The following is an 18,505-nucleotide window of genomic DNA, read 5'->3' on the forward strand; positions in this document are numbered from 1 at the left end:
GGCCTATTAATATTACAAAAAGCAGACTTCAGAACAAAGAAGATTACCAGAGATAATGAGGGATATTACCTAATTAAGATATAATGATTATAAATGTATACGTACCTAATAACAGAGCTGCAAAATACATGAAACTAAAACTGTCACATCTGAAACAAATGGACAAGTCCACATTTGTAATTGGAGCATCGGCATTCCTTGTTAGATGGGAATTGATAAGACTGCAGGCAGAATCAGCCTGGACATAGAAGTGAGCAATACCGTCAACCAGTACAACCTACTGGACATTTTAGAACACTCCACCCTCAACAATAGCAGAGTACACATCTTTTCAACTGTACACAGAACATTCACCAAAATAGACCATATCCTGGGATATATAATAAAAGAAACTTAAAATTTTTCATTAAAATTATACAAAATATAGGTTGACCATTGTGATACTAGACTAGAAAGCAATGACAGAAAGGTAACGTTTCAACCCCATCTCTCACCATATACAAATATCAACTCAAGATGGACTAAAGACTTGAATGTAAGACCCGAAAACGTAAAAATACTAGAAGAAAACCTAGGGAAAACTTCTCTGGACATTGATCTAGGCAAAGAATTCATAAGTAAGACCTCAAAAGCACAGATGTCAAAAACAAATAAACAAATTGAACCAAGCTTCTGCATAGCAGAAGAAATAATCAAGAGAATGAACAGACAGCCTGCAGAATGGGAGAAAATATTTTGCAAACTATACATCCAACAGGGGACTAATACCGAGAATTTACAAGGAACTCTACCAACAGCAACAACAAAACAACCCCATTAAAAAGTGGGCTTAGGACATAAATAGACATTTTTCAAAAGAAGACAAATGGTCAATATGCATATGAAAAAATGTTCAACATCACTAATTGTCAGAGAAATGTAAATTAAAACCACAATATGAGATCATCTTATACCAACCAGAATGACTATTATTAAAAAGAAAAAAAATAACAGATGTTGGTGAGGATGAGGAACTTTCATACACTGTTGATGGGAATGTAAATTAGCGCAACCTCTATGGGAAACAATTTGGAATTTTCTCAAAGTTCTAAAAATAGAACTACCATATGGTCCAGAATCCCACTTCTGGGTATCTACCCAAAGGAAAAGAGAATCATTATATCAAAAAGATACCTACACTTGTATGTTTATTGCAGCACTATTCATAATAGCAAAGATACGGAATCAACCTGTCAATCAGTGGAGGATTGGATAAAGAAAATGTGTTATAATATATACACAATTGAATACCGTTCAGCTATAAAAAAGAATGAAATCATGTATTTTGCAGCAACAGGGGTGGAACTGGCGGCCATTATCTTAAATGAAAGAACTCAACATAGACAAATACCGAATGTTCTCATTTATAAGTGGGAGCTAAATAATGTGTACACATGGAAGCAGTGTGGAACGATGGACAGTGGAGACTTGGAGAGGTTGGGGAGTGGGAGCAGGGTGAATGACGGGAGGTTGCTTGGTGGGTACAGTGTGTTGCTTCAGTGAAGGCCCTGATTTCACCACAACGCAATATAAGCAGTGCGACAAAATTGTACTTGTAGTCCATGAATATATACAAATAAATAAAGGGAAAAAAATCTCTAAAAGCTTCGAAGTTACACAAGTAGAATATTTCTAAATTAATCATAGGTCAATGACGAAAGTCACAAAGAAAATTAGAAAATATTTTATTTTTATTTATTTATTTATTTTTTTTTGAGACAGAGTCTCACTCTGTTGCCCAGACTAGAGTGAGTGCCGTGGCGTCAGCCTAGCTCACAGCAACCTCAAACTCCTGAGCTCAAGCGATCCTCCTGTCTCAGCCTCCCGAGTAGCTGGGACTACAGGCACGCACCACCCTGCCCGGCTAATTTTTTCTATATATATTTTTAGCTGTCCATATAATTTCTTTCTATTTTTAGTAGAGATGGGGTCTCGCTCTTGCTCAGGCTGGTCTCGAACTCCTGAGCTCAAACGATCCGCCCACCTCGGCCTCCCAGAGTGCTAGGATTACAGGCGTGAGCCACCGCGCCCGGCCTAGAAAATATTTTAAAGTGAATGAAAACAGAACATATCAAAATTTGTAGGATGCAGTACTCAGAGGGAAATTTATAGCACTAAAATGCTCATATTTAAAAAAGATCTCAAATCAATAATCTAAATTTATATCTTAACTATAAAAGGAACAAATCAAGGCAAGCAAGAGGAAGTAAATAATAAACATAAGAACAGAAATCAGTGAAATTAAAAACAGAAGAATGATAGTGAAACCAAAAGCTGATTCTTTTAAATGACTGATGGAATTAATCAAACTTGAGCAAAACCAACAAAAAAAAAAAAAAAGAGAGAGGAGAACCAAAGTATAGTATTAGTAAAAGAAATGAGGCCAGGTGTGGTGGCTCGCACCTGTAATCCCAGCACTTTGAGGAGCTGAAGCGGGAGGATTGCTTAAGGCCAGGAGCTTGAGACCAGCCTGGGCAACATGGCAAGAGCCCATCTCTACAAAAAATTTTAAAAATTAGCCAAGCATGCTGGCAGGCACCTGTAGTCCTAGCTACTTGGGAGGCTGAGGTAGGAGGATCCCTTGAGCACTGGAGTTAGAGGCTGCAGTGAGCTATGATCACACCACTGTACTCCAGCCTGGGTGACAGAGTGAGACTCTATCTCTTAAATAAATAAAGGAATGAAAAAAGAGGTACCAGTATAGACTCCATAGAGATAAAAAGATAATAAGAGAATTATTATGAATAATTCTCTGTACATAAATTTGATAACTTAGATGACATGGTCCATTTCCTTGAAAATTACAAATCACTAAAACTCATCTGAGATGAAATAGAAAACTTGAATCGTCCTGTAATTATTAAAAGAAATAGAAGTTATAGTTAAAAACCTCCCCAAAAAGATATCTCTAGGCCCACATGGTTTCACTGATGAATTCTATTGAACATTTAAAGAAAAATAACACCAATTTTAGAAAAGGTGAGAGTAACCTGACTCATTTTCTGAGGCCAGTATTACCCTGATATCAAAACCAGACAAATATAGTACCAAAAACCCCAAACTACTAAGCGAGTATTCCTTATGAAGACACACATAAACTCTTCAATACAATATTGGCAAATTGAATCCAACAGTGCATATAAAAAAAGTAATATACATAACTAAGTGACACTTATCCTGAGAATGCAAGTCTGGTTCAGCATTTGAAAATGAATCGGTGTAATCCACTGAAGAAAACCACTTGATCAAATTGGTGCAGAAAAAGCATTTGACAAAATTCAGTGTTCATTTCTTATTCAAAACTCCCAGCAAAAAGAGAACTTCCTCAGCCTGATAAAGGGAATCTATAAAAAATAGCTACAGCAAACACCATACTTAATGGAGAAAGACTGAACGCCATTCCCCAACATTGAAAACAAGGCAAGGATGTCCACTCTTAACTTTTCTGTTCAACATATTGGAAGTCCTAGCCAGTGCGTTGCTGGTGGGAATGCAAAATGGTACAGCCACTCTGGAAAAAACAGTTTGGATGTTTCTTGTAGCATGAAACCTGTATTTATAATTGGCCCAGCAATTGCACTCTTACTTACCACAGAGAAAAGTAAACTTATGTTTGCACAAAAATCTGTACACATTTGTAGCAGCTCTATTTATAGTTGTTAAGAAATAGAAACTTCATCCCTGCAAAGTCTGAGCAAACAAAACAAAAACAAAACAGGAAACAACCCAAATGCCCTCCAATAAATGAATAAATGGTGATATATCCATACTATTACTCAGTAATAAAACATACCTAACATACCAATACATCATCAGAGGTATTACCTGAGGGTATAAAGCCAGTCTCAAAAAGTTGCCTGTTGCGATTTCATCTATATTACATACTTGAAAAGACGAAGTTATGGTGATGGATCCATAGTGCCAGTGGTGGGGTGGGGTGTGACTACCAAGAGATAGCAGGAAGGAGGTTTTGGGGATGATAGAACTGTGTTAGATCTTGATTGTCATGGTGGCTGTAAGACATGTCAAAAGTCATAGACTATATACACAAAACTAACTGTATGTTAATTTAAAAAATAACATGAATGAATGAATCAGGGCATCAGTCTCCAACCTTTTTGGCACCCGGGGGTTTCATGGTAGACAATTTTTCCATGGACTTGGGATGGGGTGGGGTGGAGTGGATGGTTTGGGGATGCTTGAAGTACATTACATTTGTTGTGCACTTAATTTCTATTATTATTGCATTGTAATATATAAGGAAATAATTATACAACTCACCAAATGCAGAATCAGTGGAAGCCCTAAGCTTGTTTTCCTGCAACTAGATGGTCCCATCTAGGGGTGATGGGAGACAGTGACACCCGAAGTGTGTTGCTTATGTCCAGTCTACTCCGTAATCTCATTTTGGTTTCTGTCACTGAAGAAAATCCTGCTTCACAAAGATAGGGTATTTTAAATGGAGGCAGGCTTTTCAGTGCTTTTGTGGCAATCTCAGGATATTCTGCCTTGACTTTAATCCAGAATGTATGAAGATTTGGAGTTGTCTCAAACATACTTTTAAGACCACCATCCTTTGTGATTTTAAGCAGTCTTATAGCAAGGACAAAGTTGATTCACCTGGCTTATTAATAAATGGGTCATGGATCCATTCCTTCCCAGTTTAGGGGTCTTGTGATTGGGAAATAATGCTCAAGCTCTTTTGAAAGCTGAGATAGGTGATCATGCACCAGCTGGGAGAAAGAAGGCCCTGGCTCAGTCTCTTTCAAAATCTCTGCTAATGTTAGCAACATGTCAAAAATCCTAATTTTCACTCATCACCCCCATAATTCCAATTTGGCTTTGAATGCAGCCACTTTATCTGCTGACTTGAACACAGTTGTCATTTTCCCCTGAAGTGACAGATTGAGTTCATTGAACAGGTTGAATATGGTACACGAGTAAGCAAGTTTTGCGACCCATTCTGTGTCACTGAAATGTGCTGGCAGTAGTGACTGTTTTTCTAAAAGAAATCTCTGGAGCAGCACTTGTAACTCAGAAACTCTGGCCAGTGATCTGCCTTTAGAAAGCCATCTCACTTCCATGTATAAGAGAAGACGTGTGTGCTCTGTGTCCGTCTCCTCGCAGATCTGTGTGAACAGACGTGAGTTAAGGGCATGTGCTTTAATGTGATTGATAATTTTAATCACATCCTGCAAAACGTTGTTTAGTTCAGGTGACATTTTTCCAGCTAGCCAGCATTTTTCTGTGGATGACACAGTGTGTAGACTCACATTCAGAAGTGACCTTCTTGACGTGAGTGGTGAAACCAGAAAGCCGTCCAGTCATGGCAGCCACTCCATCGTGCGTATACTGACACAAAATGACCAATTCAGTTTTCCTGATATGTAATCATTCAGAGACTTGAATAGTTCTGCAGCTGTGGTGTTGGTTGGCAACAAAAGTGCAAACATATCCTGATGCACATCCTCCTGAAAAATATATCGCACAAAAACAAGCATTGTTGCCCTGTCAACATTAGTGGACTCGTCAACCTGGATTGCGTACCACAGTGACTCATTAATCCTCTCTAACAGTTTGGCCTCAGTATCCTCTGCTGTTTCATCAATTGGTCTAGTTATGGTGCTAGCTGAAAGAGGAACACACACCACCTTTTGAACTGTAGCCTCTCCTAAAAGTTCACGGCAAATGTCCTTAGCAGCAGGCAGGATCAACTCTTTGCCAATAGTGAAGTCCTAGCTGTAGCCATGCGGTTAGCCACTAAGAATAATGTTTTCAGAGCGCACACATTTAATGAAGTGGTGGCCTTCAATAATTCCTTCTGTCTGTCATGTTCACATTTTTTCCTTTTGAAAAACTCCAAAGGCTTGTCTTTTAATGTAGAGTGCTTGGTCTCTATGTGACAAAGCAGTTTTGAAGGTTTCATGGCTTTGCTGGATAGCCAGTCACCACATACTATACGAAGTGGGCTTGGAGAATGTGAATCACCTGTTGCAGTCAACCCATAATTTAAGTAGGACTCTTGGTATTTTCTTTTAAATGCAGCTTTCATTTTATTGGCAGTCTTAGGGTCTTCTGCTGTCTCATCATTGGGTCTTTTTTTTTTTGAGATGTGGTCTCGCTCTTACTCAGGCTGAACCCCTGAGCCCAAGCAATCCTCCCGCCTCGGCCTCCCAGAGTGCCAGGATTATAGGTGTGAGCCACCACACCTGGCCCATCATTGAGTCTTTACCCCTTTTCAAAGAAGCTTTCCAGCAATGTTTGTTTTTTACTCATTTTTGCTAGGGTTAACTTGTGGGCTTACCAAAACTGTCACTGAGCCAAGTGTGCAGTGCAAGAAAGGGCTTCGGACAGAAGTGGTAAATAAAATAATGGGTGGGCCACGAGTGGAGTAAAATAAGTGTTGGATTCTGACTTAAAGCCTGCCACCAGATGCAGCTGTACAACTGAACTACAACTCCTAGGCCAGTATAAAGCCTGCTACCAGCTGTAGCTTAATTGTCACTTGCCACTCACTGATAGGGTTTTGATATGAGGCTGCAAGCAGCTGATTGATTATGCTCTCTGGGCAGTCAAACCTCTCTGCTGATGATAATCTATTTGCAGTCACTCCCTAGTCAGCTCCACCTCAGATCATCAGGCATTAGATTCTCATAAGGAACACGCAAACTAGATCCCTCACATGCACAGTTTACAGTAGGGTTCACGCTTCTATGAGCATCTAATGCTGCCGCTGCTGATAGGAGGCGCAGCTCAGGCGGTGATGTGAGTGATGGGGAGCGGCTGTAAGTACAGAAGAAGCTCCGCTCACTTGCTCACTGTTCATCTCCTGCTGTGCTGGGTTCCTAATAGGCCACGGCCTGTGGGTTGGGGACCACAGAGTTAGGGTACTTTTGACCCAGCATTACCACTTCTAGTAGTTTTTTCCTATAGATGAATTGGTGTATAGGTGAAATGATGGTTGTGTAAGGGTGTTGAAACTGTCTAAATGTCTGGCAGTGAATTGGTCAAATCCTAAATGAAATATTTAGACCTCAAAAAGAAAATGAATAACCATTTGTATAGTGTGCTCTATGTGTATAAGATATATGCAAGTCCTTGTACATGCACAGACTGTATTTGGAAGGATACTTACAACATGGGTAATAGTGGGATTTGAGAGGGGAATGAACTGGGTATGTGGAAGATAGGAGGGAGACTTGCTTTCCACTGTGTATCCTTTTGTACCTTTTGTATTTTGTTTTGCATACATGTCTATTCTAAAAAATACTTTTAAAAAATATGTATAGAATGATAGAGAAAAAATTGTTAAGGAAATTTGGGCAAGGGGCAGCAAGATGAAACCCCAGAGGTAAGTGGATATTCCAAGTACAACTCCATAAGGTCCCATTTAACTCAGAGTGGTACACTACAAATTTGATACTGAGCATTCTGGTGGCCAGAGCAAAGAGGGAAAACATTATATAGCTGGTGTTGATTTATAGTTGAAAGCTGAACCTGTTCTGGAAGTTTCAGCTTGTCAGGGTGGTAGCACATTTGTATGGGACTTGGATCTTTTGGTGGAGGCTGAGTCCCTCAGGAGATAATCCCACAAAATGTCTAACTCATATTAATGTTGGGTTTTAGGGAAGCTGCAGGCTAATTAAATATCATACTTCCACATATGCCTTTCTGGAAGAGAGGGAAAAGGGGAAGTGAACTCAAGTTTCTATGGGGCAAATGCAGCATAATGGTTTAGTTTGAACTTTATTTTTTAGTCTATGGATACATTATCTCCTACTATTGTCCTGGTAATTGTTAATTTATTCTGAAATGTATAAATCGTTTATCTCCCATGCCTTTTAACAATATAAACTGAAATTCTAGGGCATAGTGCTTCCTAAGGTTTGCTTGCTTTTCCCAGTGTGGAAATGATAATTTTCCCTATTAGTTTGAGAGGGTAGTGTTCAGAGCACATTTTCTTCCGTGCAAACACTGTGGCTCTTGTGTTCAGTCTTCACTGGTGTGGTTCCCAGGAAGAAGTAAGAATTCAGGAACAGGAAGCACATGTTTATTATTATATTTCATAGCTCTTCACTGGGCCCTGACAGTGCTGGGGTAGGGGCCCTCGAGCCTGTGAACACTGGGTGGGGATGGGGAAGACTCTGGCTTTGGGATCAGAAAGCCTGAGCTTCCATTTTGGGTCTGTCATTTACAGTCATTTGTCTGGACATAGGCCTGTTATAATACTTTGCCTCTCTGAACTTCAGTCTCCTCCTCTGGAAAGGCCATGCTCACCTGGCTTTTGCTTGTGAAGGTGAAATACAGAAAAGTTGGGGGTGCTCCTGGAGCAGTGGGATCAGTCACAGTCAGTGGCTTCTCTCATTCTGGTCTCCCTTCATGGCTGTACCTTCACTCTCATGCACAGAAAAAACAAACCAGCAAAAATACCCCCCAAAATAACTTGGCTACACTAGTATTTAGTGTGGTTTGGTAATTGCAGTTGGTGAAATAAGTTTTGATGCCATCCGAAGTAGCTTAAAAATGGCCTTTTCAAATTATAAAAATAATTTATGAAAAAATACTTGCAAATAGCCAAATAACAGATGAAGAGAGAGTGAAACAGGAAAATCCTCTTCACCCTGAGACTCCACAGCTCCCTTCACGTAGGAGTCTTTGATAGTTTGGTGTCTACCCTGCCAGGCTGTCCACCCTCCCAGGCCCTTCTCCGAGACAAATTATGTATACGCAAATTGTATCCACACCAATACATTTGCATGAAATAATCATAGACCATGTGAGCTCTGCAACTTCTTTCTGGTATATACACTGTACCAGGAAGCTTGCTGCACAGACTTGAAGACACAGTAACCCGTGATTGAAAGGAGGGGGCTGTCTGTGTTCTGAATTTACTTTCTGGCTGATCTTGGACTTGGAGATGGGGCCTATAGACTGTTGGCCTGTTGTGTACACTGGGCTAGACGGTGCAGTTTCATGGAAGGAGCAGAATTGATGCTGCTTCCTAGGAAGACCAGGAGAGGTGGCCCTTGGGAACTTTCAAATGCTTTTGCCCTCCCCTGAGCGATTTAATGCATTGATGTGAAAACAGTGCCAGCCAAAGAAAACCCCTCTTTCCCACTGATCTAATTCCCAGTAGGAGATTAGATTTTAAACTTTTTTATCATTTCTTAAACACAGCTGAGCAGCAGGGGACGCCCTCTACAGGGCCGCAGTGTACCTTGAGTGTGCAGCCACCAGTGCACAGTGTGGGATCTGGTGCACAGCAGGCACTCCAGAGGACTCTGAGAAACCTCAGATTTGAGGGGAACAATACTATTTGTAAACCTTATCTGCAAGTTGCGTGTCTAAGATGAACTCAGAATGTTACTGGGCCTTTGGGAGATTAAAAAAAGTCTTGTCAGTGAGGGAGCACTTTAGGTGGAGTTACCCCTTTGGCACTGGAAACTACAGGGCACTCTGAATTAATAGGCGTGTTATGCATTTGTTCCTTGGCCTTACGCCTGGGTCTGATAGTTTATGTATCCTTAGAGACGTGAAGGGAACAGTGTTTTGGGAAATTGAAACCTTAGTTCAGAGGCGGTGCATCAGGGTAGTTGACAGTAAGAAGCTCTGGAGTCAGAATGCCTTGGTTCCAGTCCCGGGGAAGTTACTCAGAGCCTCAGTTGCTATATGGGGAAAGAGAGGGTGGGGTGGTGTGGAGTGACGATGCTAATAGTATTTGTATGAGTTTACTGTGACGGCTGTAACAAATCACCACACACTCAGTGGCTTAAAACAACAGAAACTTACTCTCCTACAGTTTTGGAGGTCAGAAGTCTGAAATGAGTCTTCCAGGCTAAAATCAAGGTGTTGGCAGGCTTGGATCTTCCTAGAGGCTTCTGGAAAGAATCTTTTCTTTCTTTTTTTTTTTTTTTGGAGACAGAGTCTCCTTCTATTGCCCTGGGTAGAGTGCAGTGGCGTCACTGTAGCTCACTGCAGCCTCAAACTCCTGCCTCAGCCTCCTGAGTAGTTGGGAGTACCATGACGTTTGGCTAATTTTTCTATTTTTAGTAGAGATGGGGTCTTGCTCTTGCTCAGGCTGGTGTCAAACTCCTGACCTCAAGCAATGCTCCCGCCTCGGCCTCCCAGAATGCTAGGATTACAGGTGAGAGCCACCTCGCCCGGCCAAGAATCTGTTCTTTCTCTTCTAGTTTCTAGAGGTTGCTGGCATTTTTTGGCTTGTGACTGTGTCACTCCAGTCTCTGTTTCCATCAGCACATTGCTTTCCCCTCCTGTAGTCAAATCCCCCTCTTCCTCCATCTTGTGAGGACATTTGTGCTTATTTTGAGCCACCCAAATAATCCATGATAATCCCCCCATCTCAAGGTCCATAACCTTAATCACATCTGCAAAGTCCGTTTTGCCACATGAGGTACCATGCACAGGTTCTGAGGATTAAGAAACAGACTTATTTGGGTAGATATTTAGCCTACCATAGTCCCTACCTTGTGAGGTTGTCAGGATTGAATGAGACAATGTAGGTCAGACTCTTAGCCAAGTGAGGGGTATATGGCAAACACTTGCTAAGTGGTAGTGGCTATAGAATTCCAGAGACTCAAAATAGAACTTAAGTTGTTGACATTCATCATTATTCTGCTTGGATTTCTCATTCCTTGTTAGTAATTGAGGAGTTCAATTGAGTGGGTGTCCCTTTGCCTACAGGACTCTACTGCTCAGGACTCAACTCCAAAGCCACAGCTGAGGGTGTGAATTTTAAGAAATATTTGGTCAAAGTGGGAACAAGAATTTTATTTAGTGTTTAAATCACATTTGAGTGCCTTCTAAGAGCTGGCTTTTTTTTTTTGGCAAATAAAGGATGAATATAACCCAGCCTCTGGAGTTTGCCTTTGGCATAGTGGCCCAGCTAGAACCTGGACAGCATTGTAGCAGAGCTGGGGACCCTGGGGAGGGGCCACTCAGATTCCAGATGTGAAACCAGTCACTGGAGGTCACGTGTGAGCTCAGTCTTGGAAGGATAAGTATAAGGTTTAGGGTTTTTGGTTTTTCTTGGTGGGGGAGGTATAAGGAAAGGAGGGGAAACATAGCAAAGGGAACGGCCGTGGTATCCAGAGAGAATGAGGAGGGGGTTGATTACAGCTGGGCAGGGAGGAGGAGGGAAGGGAGGCATGGTTTTGGGAGACAGGATCCTCCAGGACAAACTGGTGGAGGTTTTCCTAAGGAGTAAGTTTAGTTGTTTATTTGTTTATCTGGTTTTGGGTTTTTTTTTGTTTTGTTTTACTGTTTAAAATTTTTAGCTATAAAAATTAATAGTTACAGGAAATTTGGAAATCTAATGGAAGAATGCAATGAAAATGAGTATTACCCATAATCCTATCACCCAGGGATGAGCAGTGCTAATATTCTCGCTATATTCTTTAATTCTTTTCTGTATATGTTAAATCATGTCACTCTCCTGCTTAAAATCATCTAATGGTTTCTTATCACATTTGGGCTAAATGCACGTTCCTTGCCATGACCTTACAAGGACCTGGTCTGACTCCTGCCCAGCTGTCTCCATCCCCTGCTGCCCCCGCTTCATTCTGGCATCACTGACTAGCTTGCTATCTTTTGGCTACCCCAAGCTTATCACTATCCCAGGCCTTTGCATTTGCCCTTTTTTCTGCCCGGAGGGCTGGCCATGATTCATCACATGCTGACTCCTTGTCACTGGGTCTCAGCTCAGATGCTCCCTCCTGGATGGTGTCTTCTCAGGAGGTTTTCTCTGACCACTCAGTGTAAAGCAGCCACTTGCTGTCACTCTGTTGTGTGACTGTAGGGTATTTTCTCCATCCTAAATTCTTGCCCATGTGTTTGCTGCTTTATTGCTGGCCTCCCAACCCCTGACAGGATAGAAATGCAAAAGAGCAACTACCAGACCTTGTTTGCTTGTGGATCGCTTTGTTTTCGGGGCTTAGGACAGTACCTAGCATTAGTGGATGGTAGATTTGTAAATAGATGAAGGAATTTCACAGTTTTAAAACATGCCATTTTGTAAACTGTTTTCTTCTTTCTGTGACAACATATGCATTTTCCCATGTCCTTAAATATTCTTCTGTGGTTTCATTTTTACTAAGTAATGGTTTTTTTGTGTAGCTGTAACATGATTTACTTAACAAGTCTCCTAGTTTGGGCACTGAAGTTGTTCTGTTAATTTCCATTCGATCCCTGTGAACTCCGGTGCCCTGTAGCAAGGTCGGTTTTGCCAACCTGTGCACTAGGATGCTGCAGCAAACAAATGAATCAGAATTGCCTCCTTGACCAAATAAGCAAATAAACCCGATGTGCTGATTGGGATACAAGAAGCCTGGGAATGAGCTCTGGGTTTGTTTGTTTGTTTGTTTGTTTTTTTGAGATGGAGTGCCATGGCATCACCCTAGCTCACAGCAACCTTCAACTCCTGGGCTCAAGCAATCCTCCTGTAGCTGGGACTACAGACATGTGCCACCACAGCCAGCTCATTTTTCTGTTTTCAGTACAGACAGGATCTCGCTCTTGCTCAGGCTGGTCTCAATCCTCCTGCCTTGGCCTCCCAGAGTGCTAGGATTACAGGTGTGAGCCGCCATACTCGGCTGAGCTCTGGTTAAAGCAGAAAACTTCAGAGGGAAAATGCTTTACGCGTGGATTAAGATAGATGAGAAGTCTAATGCCAGATTGAGATGGAGAAGGGTATTTGTTAACTTCTGATTGTTGCTTTAAGTTTCAAAATTTAGTAGAAGTCAACCTATCATCACATGGTATAATGTATAGTTAAAACTTTGTAAACAGTGCTCAATTCTAAAATATGAGATAGAAATTTTTGTTAAAGTAACTTGCAGGTTACAGCCTGCCAGAAGAGATTGGCAGTGTGCTTTGGTAAGCTTATCTCAATGCATATTCACACACTTAAGCATCTCTCTAACTTTAGTGAGTCTATTAGCCTGATTTGGCTAAATACTAAAATTTGTGTATGGCACCAGGTGTTAGGCTGGGGGCCCAGGTGTTGGTAGGAGGTGCGAAGGGCCTGAGAATCTGCTCCACTCACTGAGAACCAAGCCCTGCAGTGTTTAGCCCTGTTCCAGCTGCAGGCATTGTTTCCAGAAAGCCATTATTAACCTCTCAGGCTGGGCCAGCTGCTTCCTGGGGCTCCCCTGAACTTCACAGGTTTCTCTGTCATAGCATCCACCACCAGGATTGTATAGTCATTGTCTGCCTGCTAGTCCATGAGTGACTCAAGGACAGGGACCTCGTTCATCTTTATTCCTAGGGCTAAGCACCATAAGTGTTTGCTGGATGGATGGAAGACAGGACAAACGGCTTCATGTGACGACACATTGATGCCACAAATGCTTGAGTGATTCCTCTGTGCCGTGTGCTTTGCTAGGCCTTTACCCACACTCAGAGGTTTACAGTCTAGAGAGGGAGATAAATATTAATCAAGTAGTCATATAATTTTACACGTTGTGGTAACAGCTGCAAGAAAACAGCACCTGGTTTTGGAGAGAATGACAGAAGCCTTGCTATAGGTGAGATGGGCAAGAGAAGGTCTCTGTGAGGGTGGGTATTTAAGATGAGATCTAAAGGATTTATTTAAACCTATAGAAGGGTTCAAAGAATAATCTAATGAACATGCATATGTATTCCACTTAGATGGAACAGTTGTTGACATTTTGCCATATTCACTTTATTGTGCCCTATTTTTAAAAAATTGAGCCATTTGAAAGTAAGTTGCAGACATCATCACATTTTAGTCTTAAATTCTTCAGCATCCAGCTCTTAAGTGTAAAAACATTCTCCCACATTGGCCGGGCGCAGTGGCTCGCGCCTGTAATCCTAGCACTCTGGGAGGCCGAGGCAGGTGGATCGTTTGAGCTCAGGAGTTTGAGACCAGCCTGAGCAAGAGCAAGACCCCGTCTCTACTAAAAAATAGAAAGAAATTAGCCAGACAACTAAAAATATGTAGAAAAGATTAGCTGGGCATGGTGGCGCATGCCTGTAGTCCCAGCTACGTGGGAGGCTGAGGCTGGAGGATCACCTGAGCCCAGGAGTTTGAGGTTACTGTGAGCTAGGCTGATGCCACTGCACTCTAGCCCGGGGAACAGAGACTCTTTCTCAAAAAAAAAAAAAAAAAAAAAAAAAAAGACATTCTCTCACATAGCCATGAAACTGTTACCACACCCAAAAGAATTATCAGTAATTCCACAGTAGCATGTGATACCCAGAGCATGTTCTAATTGCCTCATTTGTAGCAAACTGTTCTTTTTGAACTGGGATCCAATCAGATTCGTGTATTGTCCTTGTTATATGTTCCTTTATTCTCTTGATATAAAACAGTTCTTCCTTTTTCTTTTCTTTTTTAAAAATTTTTTTGGAGTATTTTAATTTTGAAATTATCCTTAGACCTAAAAATATCCTCAGTCCTTCAAAGTGTTTCTGTGTGAAAGTGTATGTCACATTTACCAGATAGTGGTGTCAATTAATATCTGTGATGAAGGCATCTAATTGTATAAATGTATTTGGGTATCTTTTTCTTTAAAATTCTTGTTCTAAATGTAGATTTTGTATAAATTTAGTAATTTTTAAATATGTTTAATATTTATGAACTTTACTACATAGTGCATTAAAATCAAAAACTGATACTTATTGAAGACTATGTAACAGGTAGGTCACATAATTTAATTATAGCCAGTTTATATAATTCCAGACTCAAGTATTTTGTTATTTCTTTAAAATCTCAAGCCAGGAAGAGAAAGGCCCAGAATTTAATCCATAGTCACATTTTTTCACTCTATTAACGCTATAGTTTTAATTTTGTTAGCAAGTATAAAGTATAATTTAGTGATTGATTTACAGAAAACATTGATGTTACTCACTAACAAATCCCTCCTTGCTGAAATGTTATTTGGGCCTCAAAGACAAGTCAGCAACATTGATTTGGTGGAAGTATGTGCCTGTTGCAGATTGAGTAAACAATGGCTTAAAAAAAACACAAAACACTAAAAAGCAACCTTTTAAGAGCTGAACTTGCAAACCTTAGTTCTTCATTTTTCTTATGACATTTACCTTTTTTTTTTTTTTTTTTTTAGACAGAATCTCGCTTTGTTGCCCGGGCTAGAGTGAGTGCCGTGGCGTCAGCTTAGCTCACAGCAACCTCAAACTCCTGGGCTTAAGCGATCCTACTGTCTCAGCCTCCTGAGTAGCTGGGACTACAGGCATGCGCCACCATGCCCGGCTAATTTTTTCTATATATATTTTAGTTGGCCAGATAATTTCTTTCTATTTTTTTTAGTAGAGACGGGGTCTTGCACTTGCTCAGGCTGGTCTCGAACTCCTGACCTTGAGCGATCCACCCGCCTCGGCCTCCCAGAGTGTTAGGATTACAGGAGTGAGCCACCGCGCCCGGCCTGACATTTACCTTTTTAAAAAAATTTTAAGTGACCATGGAGTCAAAGATTTATTTGATGCCTTGAGGAGATTGGTAAGATGGTAAAAGTGATTCCAAGAGCATTTAAGGAACTAAGGGTGTGTGTGTGTGTGTGTGTGTGTGTGCATATAGATACCAAAAAGAATTAGAGTATAGATTGCTAGGTTAGATTTCAACATACTGGTGGTGACAATAAAACAATCTTTGGGGCTATCTTTTCTATTGGGCATAAATTTACAAGTTAATATGTAACTTCACAGTATCTGGGCTTTCATTGAGTAATAAATAGCATAGTATGGTCTCCTAGAGAATTACATAATCTTTAGGCAGACACGTTAAAAATGTTCAGGTATGAATTGAAAAGACATTCCCCCTTCTGCTTCTGCCTTATTTCCAAATTGCAGGTAATTTTTCTTAACGAGGCCTTGCCTAATCCTTCCAGCCAGAATCAACCTCTCCCCCTTTTATTCTACCATTACTTTTTAAAAACAGCTTAACTGAGGTATAATTAATACATCATAAAATTCACTCATTGTGTTTAGTTATTTTAATAAATTTATACAGTTCTACAACTATCACTGTAATCTAGTTTTAAAATATTTTCATCACCCAAAGTTTTAGGATATTTCTCATCACCTGAAAAATTTCCCTCATGCCCAATTTGCAGTTGATCCTCACTCCCACCTCCAGGAAAACGTGAATTTGCTTTCTTTATAGAGATTTGCCTTTTTCAGAAATTTCACATTAATGGAATCATGTAAATTATCTTTTGTGTGGCATCTTTCACTTAGCATAACATTTTTGAGGTTCATCCATGTAGTAGTAGTAGCATGTATCAGTAGTTTGTTTCTTTGCATTGCTGTTTGTGGTGTTTGTTCATTCCTTAGTTGGTGGACATTTGGATTGTTTTCAGTTTCTGGTCATTATGAATAATGCTGCTATGAATATTTACATGCAAGTCTTTTTGTGGACGAGTTTCTCCGGTGGGTTCGTAGGTATGTGGTAGGTGTATGTTAGATTGTATAAGAAACTGCCAAATTCTTTTCCAAAACTGTTGCACCATTTTATGTTACTACTAAGGATTTATGAGAATTCTAGTGTCTCCACATCCTTTCTACCACTTGTCCTTGTCTTTTTTATTTTATCCTGGTGGGTGTCAGGCTTCTGAGTGAAGAAATTTCTGCTGGCAGTTTGATAATTCTAAATTCCAGAACATCAGCTGGAGGGAAGCCTCCTACTCATAGCCCAGGGGACTTGTGCGAGGCTCCATCGTGGAAGGAGAGCCTTGTGTTGCCTCAGACTGAGTTTGTTCAGCCCTAGGAGTTTGGACCCATGGGCTGACCAGAAATAATTCCGACCCTACACAGACTTTAAAGACTTTTTTTTTTTTAAGTTGGGGTATAATTTACAAACAGTGGAATGCTCTGATCTGAAGGGTACTATTCAGTGAGTTTAGATGAATGCATATCAAGATACCATTTCTGTAACCCCCAAAAATGTCTTATGCCCCTTTCCAGTCATCCCGCCCAGAAGCAACCACTAGTCAGATTTCTATCAGTATGTATTTCTTGTGTGTTCCCTGATGTTTTAAACTAATCTTACTGTAAAAAATACATGGACAGTAGAGCATTAAAAAAGTAAAAATTGCTTGTCATCACCCCACTACCCAGAGGTTACATTGTTAATATTTTTGTATAATCACTTTTGGTAACATATCTCTCAGTTTTTTTGGTAGTCTTACAACAGAGAACTTAACATTTTCCAGCGCATTATCTGTGTGCTGTGGGTGCAGCACGACTTGCTTCGTGCCGAGCATTGAGACTGGCCAGGGGACGCCCCGGAGCTCAGTTTCCCCTGGAGAGAGCGTGAGGGTGGCCCAGAGCGCCAGCACGCAGGTGGGGCCGGGGATCCAGATCCGCACGCTCTTCCCGTCGCCCCGCGGGAGGGTCCCGGCCAGCCAGGCCTGATGCGCCGAGACCGAGAGCGTGGATCGGCGGCGCTGCATCTGCGCGCTACTGTGTGGCCTGCCGCCCCGCCCGCCGCCGGGGTCTGCGGTGCGCGTCAGCCCGCGGTCCGCCGAGGAGGGAGGGAGGGAGGCCGGCCCTCCGCTCGCTGGGGCATGGAGCCGCCGGCCGCGCGCCTCTGAGGCCCCGGGTTCATGGTGAGTTGGGCCATAGGGTGTGGGGGGCGGGCCGGCGCCTCTGCGGGGCGCCCTGGCCTGCCCCGTCCGGGGGCCTGCCCAGCCTGGTGGCTGGCCCTGGGGTCCTGCGCGGGTGCGTGTGCGAACATCACACGGATCTGTCTTCTCGAGCTGAAAATGAAGCTCGCTTAGGTACGCTGGTGATGCGCTTTTTCCTCCCTAGCATTCTTTGTGTCTGTGTTTCTACCTAATTTTTTTGCAGGTTTCACATTTAATGGGTACGGTGAGAGACTGTAAGAGCATGTCCTTGGAGTCCTCATTCTTATCACCCAAAATGCAACTGCATCCTGTTTTCAGAGCCAGGTCAGTCCAGGCCAGGCTACCCCCTCTGAGGCCGGAATGGCATTGCCTGTGATCTGAGGAAGGCTTTGTGTGAAGAGACTGCATGCACCCTGTGTGCTCCAGGGCTGAATGAAGTGCTCAGATTTCCACAGCAAGCAGGCATGTTAAAATCCAGTTGAGGTTTAATTTCATTCATCAGTGTGCATGTTAACTTTTGTGTTCTTGATGCTTTGTAAGGAATATAACGATTGCAAAAGGTTTCTTGAGAGTTGCTTCCCCAAATGCCAGTAACTTAGAGGATGCTTTCTGGGAGAATCCTGCATGTTAGTTAGATAAAAGAATCCAGGTGGGAGGAGCCCCTCAGGTGTTATCAGGGGCTTTACTTACTGTGTGGTTAAGCCTCAGTGATCACCAGGAACTGTCTCATGGAAAGCAGAGCATTTGTAAGACCTGAATGGGCCACTTTTTCCTGCTCAAAATGGCAAAGCAGAACAAATCCCAGATTCTGAAACAACGCCCCACTCTCGCAATCAATTGCTGTTACA

At 41.7% G+C, this 18,505-nt stretch overlaps 1 protein-coding gene across 2 annotated transcripts in view; it reads left to right on the forward strand.

Moving 5' to 3' along the window:
• TBC1D14 (TBC1 domain family member 14) overlaps positions 1-18,505 on the forward strand; it is a 121,293-nt gene that overhangs the window by 58,378 nt on the left and 44,410 nt on the right. Inside the window, exon 1 of one of the 2 annotated variants that reach the window (XM_069495715.1) lies at positions 17,611-17,639. The exons of the other annotated variant lie outside the window; for it this stretch is intronic. Within the exon in view, the coding sequence (XP_069351816.1) occupies positions 17,637-17,639 (3 nt within the window). The 5' untranslated portion in view covers positions 17,611-17,636. Of the gene's footprint in view, positions 1-17,610; positions 17,640-18,505 lie in introns of those variants that run through there. 2 annotated transcript variants of the gene reach the window in all.

This window comes from Eulemur rufifrons, chromosome 20, assembly GCF_041146395.1.
Source record: "Eulemur rufifrons isolate Redbay chromosome 20, OSU_ERuf_1, whole genome shotgun sequence".
In the NCBI taxonomy this organism is placed as follows: domain Eukaryota; kingdom Metazoa; phylum Chordata; class Mammalia; order Primates; family Lemuridae; genus Eulemur; species Eulemur rufifrons.